Source organism: Tigriopus californicus, chromosome 5 (genome assembly GCF_007210705.1).
Source record: "Tigriopus californicus strain San Diego chromosome 5, Tcal_SD_v2.1, whole genome shotgun sequence".
NCBI lineage: Eukaryota > Metazoa > Arthropoda > Copepoda > Harpacticoida > Harpacticidae > Tigriopus > Tigriopus californicus.
Genome location: NC_081444.1, coordinates 15,876,346 through 15,883,755, shown reverse-complemented (window position 1 = coordinate 15,883,755; position 7,410 = coordinate 15,876,346). Strand labels below are relative to the sequence as shown.

Below are 7,410 nucleotides of genomic sequence, written 5' to 3'. Positions count from 1 at the left end.
AGTGAAATGTTGTTCTAAGAAATTTGGTGTTAGGAGCAGGCCTGAAGTACTTGGAATAGTCGGATGTTTCAAGAAATCAAAAAAAAATCAAGCCAACATAAAAAAATATATCAATTGATAAAAAATGCACTTTGTTTGAGGTTAAATATTGCTTATTGCACTCAATAGCCGTCAGTCATTACCCCTGTGTTATAATCTACCAGAAAAAGCCGAGTTCGGTCATATGAGCAATCCGGAAATGAGAACCTTTTCTCGTTATTTATTGGCGGTTCCTANGCTCACCCTCCTGGATTCTTCTTGGATTCGGCTGATTCGGGTCTTCTTCCCTTTGGCGTTCTTCTTCACGCCTGCTAATGGGCCTGCTGATGCGCCTGCTGGTCTTGGGTTGAGGGCCAACCGGGGCCAACGGGGGCCAACCGGGGCCAACCCACAGATCATAGAATGAGACTCGATCTCACATTGGCCCCCTCTCAGGGCCGACTCGCGGCAGGGAAAAATGGACTTGGCGTCAGCTGTTCTGTACACCACACAAAGATAAGGTGACCGTCTGATTGGAAGAAAGGAACCAAAATCGAAGGTCTTCTTCGTCTTCTTGCCGGCAGTCAGTGGAAAACTCACTCAGGATCTGGCCACGCTGACGGCGTAAGTCACTGGACACCAAAATTTGTGTTCCAGCTGATGAAGGTAGGTGTTTGCCTTTTTTCCAGCGCTGGGCCAGGTCTTGACATCATACGGTTTGTGGGTCAACCTCGCCCAGTTCGAGCCTGATGTTGACATCCTGGCTGGCTGGGCCATTCCATGGCTGGGCCAAGTAGGGGATGGAGGGCAGAATGGGGTGTGGGGTGGATCAACGTGCCGGATAATCCAGTGCTGTGGGGTGGACCTGGCAGTTGGCTGAGCCCTAGCAAAAGAGGGAAAACCGAGGCAAACTTAAAACGACGCATGGCTCATGACCGGGCCCAGGTTTACACTTACTGGGTTGTGAGAGCCTGTCGGTGGGACTCAAACCGGGCTAAATCCAAGTAAAAACCCCAGACATGTGGGTCAATACGTCTTTTTTGTCTGACGTGATCCCGTTAAATGATCCACATGTGCAGTAACTCTGTAAATCCATGCCCAATCAAATACAATTGCCGATGTGTCGCTGTAAGGAATTGAACAGGATGGTTCACTTCCTTGCTTGAATTATAGATGTGCCAAGCGGCAAGCCACTGGACATTGGAAAAAGCTTTTATTTATTTATTGACAAGGGTTAAAGCCAGAGCAGTAGCAACGAAATTACAGCAATTCGTTCCTTTTTTCGAAAAAGAAACTGTAACCCTATTAAATTTCAAAATTGTGTAATTTTAGCGACCCAAAATATCCCAAAAATAATCGTCACTCGTTCCTTTTTTCACGCTTCAGGGTGGCATTTGATATTTCGTTTCTCTCTTGGTAACTGAGGAAACTCGAAGCTTTTAAGCAATCTTATCTTAAATTTCATTTTTTTAGTATTTTCATGTATCCAAAAGAAAGAAGCTCAGGGCTGAAAATTGTGCTTTCTTTTAACAACCCTCAATGTGTTTGTGATTTCATACCTTGTTATATTGGCACTGTTTTATTGTTTATATCTCATCATTCACATTCTGTTGAACTAAAAGACCTATCTATCTCAGAGTGAAAATTTCCCTGTCCCTTGAGTATGTTGCACCACATCTCCAGAATTGTCCCAATATCCCCCCATCAGGATTTTAGTCACAGGGATCAAACAGGGAAGTTTATATGCTCGAGAATTTCTAATACTGGATTTTGATAGTGACTTTTGGTTTCAACAATTATTTGTTGAGATAAGGAAAATATTTCACTTTTACCCATGAAATATCTATATAATATGTACTTCAGAGGAAGGTAATACATGTCATACTAGTACTCGGAAAGTATTTTAAAAGACACTAAATGTTTGGAAAATACTTGATACTTTTATCAAATACTTCCAAGGACTGTCAATTTTTTTTATTGCGACTCTTGATCATGTCATGGCGTAAAAATAACTATAAAATAAAATCTGATGTATATACATTATACAAAGGTTTGTTGATAAAACAAGAAAAATGTCAAGAAGGTAAAGGCAATAAAATAGTTGACTAGAAAGTGATATCACAATGAGTATGACTAGAATTGGTTCAATGCACATGAAAAAAGGTAAGAGGTGAGTTACAGAATAGTTACAAGACAAGTAGGTAGATCTATTATAGAGGTAAGTGATGAAAATCTTGGTTATTGCAATAGAGTGGATGGGCTAGATTGAACAGATCCTTGTCAACTCCCGTCGCTGATGGCATTTGGCTGGGAGCCGAACACACGGTGCGTGACCGCCAATACTCCAAAGGGATGTGGGCAGGGTGGCCAGATAGCATTTTTTGATGCTAATTTTGGGAAAATTAGCATTTTTTGGAAGGCGCTAGCATCGTAGAATTTTGCCTAGCATTGGTCCAATTTTTAGCATAATCTTAGCATTATTTGAAAGGTCTTAGCATCATGAGATTTTGTCTAGCATTGCATTATACTAGCATCATTGCAAATACATACCTTTTTCGGCTTTTTTTGGATTTTTCTTTTGGCTTTAGACTGTCGGTCTGCGACTTAAGTTGACAGTGGTTTGTTTGTTGACCCGAGAGTTGACTTCGAATGAAAAAATCAAATCAAGGGATCAAACTCAAACACATTCTTAAAGAAGAGAATCGTTCATCATTGCAAAGTGAGAGTGCCAAGAACAAGAAAAAAATGTTGTCCTCAGCCCTCTCAACTTCATTCTTCAGTGATCGCCAACCAAGTCCAGCATGGTAAGAATATTTTGGCCACAAAGACCATGAGCATTCATTCACAATAGTTTCCCATTAATTAAAGGCCGGTCGTGAAAAATACAAGGTTTCTTGGGAACAAGAATTCCAATGGCTGTCGACAGCCCCAACCGACGATAGCAGCTCCTGGTGCAAGGTCTGCAAGAAAAAGCTCATGAACAAGAAGTCCGTTTTGGTAGGGCATTCCAAGACAACTGAGCACGTGGAGAGGATCAAGGCTGTTGACAAGACTCCAAAACTGCAGTCCCTGTTCAAGTCAAAACAGAATAAAGACGAAGTCAGGAATGCCGAAATTCAGCTCGCAGCCTCAGTCTGTTGCCACACATCAATTCGCGCCATTGATCACATTGGCGAAATGATGCAAAAGCATGGAAAAGGCAGCATTTTTGAGGAACTTCGACTGCACAGAACCAAATGCTCTCGGATCATTGACAGAGTTCTCTCGCCCTCTCTTAAAGAAGAGCTAAAGGAAGACATGGTTGGCGCTCGCTTCTCCGTATTAGCTGATGAATCCACCGACATCTCTGTTGACAAAAATCTCTGCCTCGTTGTGATCTACTTTAGCATGAAGACAGAGAAAATTGAGGTCGCATATCTTGGCCTGTACCAAGTCATTGAGGCGACTGGAGAGGCTCTTTTTAAAGTCATTGAGACCGCTCTCCTGGATATGGATCTCCAATGGACCAATTGTGTTGGTTTTGGAAGTGATGGTGCTTCGAACATGGTTGGCATTCACAACTCGGTCTGGTCGCGAATCAAGGAAAAAGCGCCAAATTGCACATTGTTCAAATGTATCTGCCACTCGCTTGCCCTCTGTGTCAAAATCGCATTTGATACACTTCCCTCTAACCTTGGATACATTCTGTCAGAAGTTTCAAGCTGGTTTAGCAACAGCACTTTGCGGCGTGAGAATTACAAGGCTCTCTATGACGCAATTGGTGACTTGGATGCTGAAGAAGGGGAAATTACAACCAATTTGATGCCGTTTTTGAAAGTATCAACAACCAGGTGGTTGGTCAGAGGCAGGCTCATCTCAGCCATTGTACTGCACTGGTGCACTCTCAAGGAATATTTCCTAACGGCCGAGCAGCTCTCTGACCAGAGTGCTCGAATGAAAGCCAGGTTTATTAAAGAGATGTTGTGTGATGACAATAACTATCTCTTTTTCATCTTCCTCGAGCCAATTGTGAAAGAAGTAGAACGAGTAAATGCCTTCTTCCAATCGTCCAAAGCAGACCCCGAGCAGATGGTCAAAGAGCTGGATTTGCTGCACCGATCTATCAAGATCAGAGTCAAAGATGCCAATGGTACAAATTTGTCTTTGTCCAGAGTGGACTTTGGTGGAGCTTTTATGACCATGTTGATGAGCCTGGTGAGAGAAAGAGGACCAAGAGGAGATGCTCTCCAGCAAAGTGTGTATCAAAATGTTAAGACCAGAGCTCAAACATTTATTGAGACTTTGCTCATTCAACTGGAAGCAAGTATGCCCGTATCACAGTAGTTGTTCAGAGGCTTGAGCACTCTCTGCCCCAAAAAAGTCTTGTCTCAATCAGGAAGAGCTACCTTTTTGGAACTGCCCTCACGTCACCTTATTCAAGATGTTAGTTTGGTGGAGATGCAATACAGGAAGATTCAATTGCACATCTGGCAAGAAGAGTCAATTTTCAATGGAGATTTGCCACAAGAAAGTGAATCATTTTGGGCAAAGATTAGACTGTACAAGCTGAGCGATGAATCCCATCCTTACAGAGAGCTTGCAGACTATGCCCTGGCAGCCTTGTCTGTTCCAGTCAGCAATGCCATTGTGGAAAGAATCTTCAGCCACGTGACATTTGTAAAAAATAAAAATCGTTCAACCCTGAGCCTTCAAATGCTGGATTCAATTATACGTGTTCGCATGCACCTCAGATTGAAGGGAATTTGTTGTACCAGTTTGATTGTGACCCCTGTAATGAGGGATAAATTTAATGCGAAAATGTATGACAAGTGTCAAAAAGATGTCGAAGATATTTTCCTTTTGCAATAAAAAATACTACTACAGGGTGGAAAGAAATTAAGGGCCGCTCTTTGTCGCTTCTGAAAATCCAACCCCCTAACTCAAAGAATGACTTGATCAGATTGAATCTCCAGTTTTTAATAAAAGGGATTATTGAAAAACCTAACACCATACCACGAATGATCCGAATTCACTCCAAAGGAGATTGGTAACCTTCTGATGTTTGCCCACCTAAAGATTGAGTCCTGAAAATCCAGATTTCGGCCATTAGCCTGGTCTGTTCTAAAAGGATTTATAGCATTTGCATGAGGATCTCCACTCTCAAATCGTTTGAGGATGATCACTGAAAGGCTCGCCAAACGTTCCCTTGTCTTTACCGGCCTTCAGGATGCCCTTAACCTTGGTTCTGACCTTCAGACTGCGCTCCCTTGAATTTTCAGACATTGTTTTGACGGCACTTTATCAGAGGGCTACCCATCGCCTCCAGGATATCGATAGACCATTTTTAATATGTCACTAGGTACTTAACAGTTTCTCTTAAGGAATGCTTGTGGTTTAATGTCAAAAAAATCTTTGAGCATGGAGAAATGTTGTGAAAAACAGCCATGGAGGCCCTTAATTTCCTTACACCCTGTATGACTTGTTATTTAGTTAACTGCCACCAAAAAATCCTTATTCGAAAAAGTAGCATTACTCTAGCATTTTCGAATTATCAATTAGCATTTTTCTAGCATTGATATGACCCCAGCTAGCATTATCGGCCAAAAAATATCTGGCCACCCTGGATGTGGGGCCAAGGACGATAAGGTGCTAGCAAGTCCTTCACCGGAAATGATAACTTGTGTCCGGACATCACCTTTTGATCAGGTCTTGAAGACAGTTTCGGTCAAGAAATCATTTTTCTTAGATTTGCTTTTTCCAAGAGGCAAAATCGATTTTGCAATGCAACAACCTTATTCATCATACCTTAAGTTTGTCCAGATTCGAAACCTCCACCATGAGTGTATGTATCTATTTTGACTTTTGAAATATGCCTTTTGCCTCACGAGTTTCAAATTTCAAAAAAGCCTGACCCATGTCATCCCCATGAAATTGATACTGTTTGAGTGGTCCGAATTTGGAAAAAAAAAATCATTTTCCTAATATGCATTTTCATTGGCTTAGCCAAACGAAGGTGGCCAAGAATGGGAGTAATCCAGTGCTAATCAAATAAACATTATCAATGCACATTAGATCTGTTGGCAGGAAAACTGCAATTTTAGGGCGGTTTGAAACAAAGATATAACCATTGATTCAGCAAAACATGGTCTTGATGCGGCAAAAGAAACGAAAAATTGGTCATCGAAGAGTTAGGAAAGAAATTGTAAAGAAATTGTTACGAGTAACGCCATTATGTTAATTGGCAAGTAATGGTTGTGTAACGAATTACTCGCTTTAGCCAAATTAATGGTAATTGTAATTCGTTACTTTTATTGAGGAGCGACTTAAGCCCTGCTTACAGCCCACGCTAAAGGACAGAGGACAGTTTTTTAGCTCGAGTTCGGTGCAGTGTGTCCCGAAATTGAGTTCCTCTTCTTGTTTTATTTGCTCTAAATTTGTCAGCATAGGTTCCGTGAGTTAGATGGCTGGAAATGTGGCCAACAGGATTTCCTTGCACACCAGTTGATTCACTTTTGGCACTTTGATACCTCTAAACAGCGAAGCAACTGGGGCTACATAAGGCAATTTTTTTCCGGATATCCCAGTTCAGAACCACTTTAATCCGATCCATAGGAGTGTTGTGGGGATCATTTGCTTTGGTCCGGACCTGGCCATATATAGCCAGCCTTATTGGATGTTTGAACAAATGAGGTCATGAACTATGGACATAAGATACTCCTTAGGGAGGAGGGGAAAATAGGTTCCAAGCCTCTGAACGGTAATTCTGATGATTTGATCCACGTGTGGTTTTCCTCCAAGATCTCGAGCCCCAAAATATTGAATGTTTTGACCAAGTGGAATATGGTTCAAATAGTTTGACTAAAAGCAGAGTAAAGGTGTATGCCTTGACCAGAGGGTCTCCAATGTGTTTTGACAATACTGGCCCTTATTTCCAACGTTAGACAACCCCAAAAAATTGGGATGAGGCACATTAGATTGCTTAATAAACTATGAGTACATGAGATTTTGATAGAATTTAACTGAAACAACCTTTTCACATTATGATTCAATAAAGAGAAGTCGACCCAATCTGCCCTTCATTTGGCAGAGGGTACTTCACAATGCGCCCTCTGAAGGGGAGAACGTAAACTAAATTTCGTGCAGCGTAGGAAGCCTATAGTTCACATCGATTAACTCTTGACTCTCTAGTCCCTAAAAGACCTAACTCATATGCTGAATTAATGGGGCAACCCTCCTAAAATGCAGTGATAGGGCCAGGAGGAACGACTTTATGGATTTATATTTGCTGAATCTGGACAACATTGGGGTGTCCAATCACTTTATCGCGGATTAGCTTAATGACAATCGAACGAGGTAACTTTTGATGGCTTGTTCTTATCAAAACATAAATTATTTAAAGGGAAATCAAAAGTG

At 41.6% G+C, this 7,410-nt stretch overlaps 1 protein-coding gene across 1 annotated transcript; it reads left to right on the top strand.

The window, feature by feature from the left end:
• The first annotated feature begins 1,374 nt into the window (after positions 1 to 1,374).
• LOC131881156 (uncharacterized) lies at positions 1,375 to 5,299 on the top strand. Its single transcript, XM_059227935.1, has 2 exons — positions 1,375 to 2,822; positions 2,887 to 5,299. The coding sequence occupies exons 1-2, from the start codon at positions 2,820 to 2,822 to the stop codon at positions 4,339 to 4,341; spliced, it is 1,458 nt and encodes a 485-aa protein (XP_059083918.1). The 5' UTR covers positions 1,375 to 2,819; the 3' UTR covers positions 4,342 to 5,299.
• The last annotated feature ends 2,111 nt before the right edge of the window (positions 5,300 to 7,410 follow it).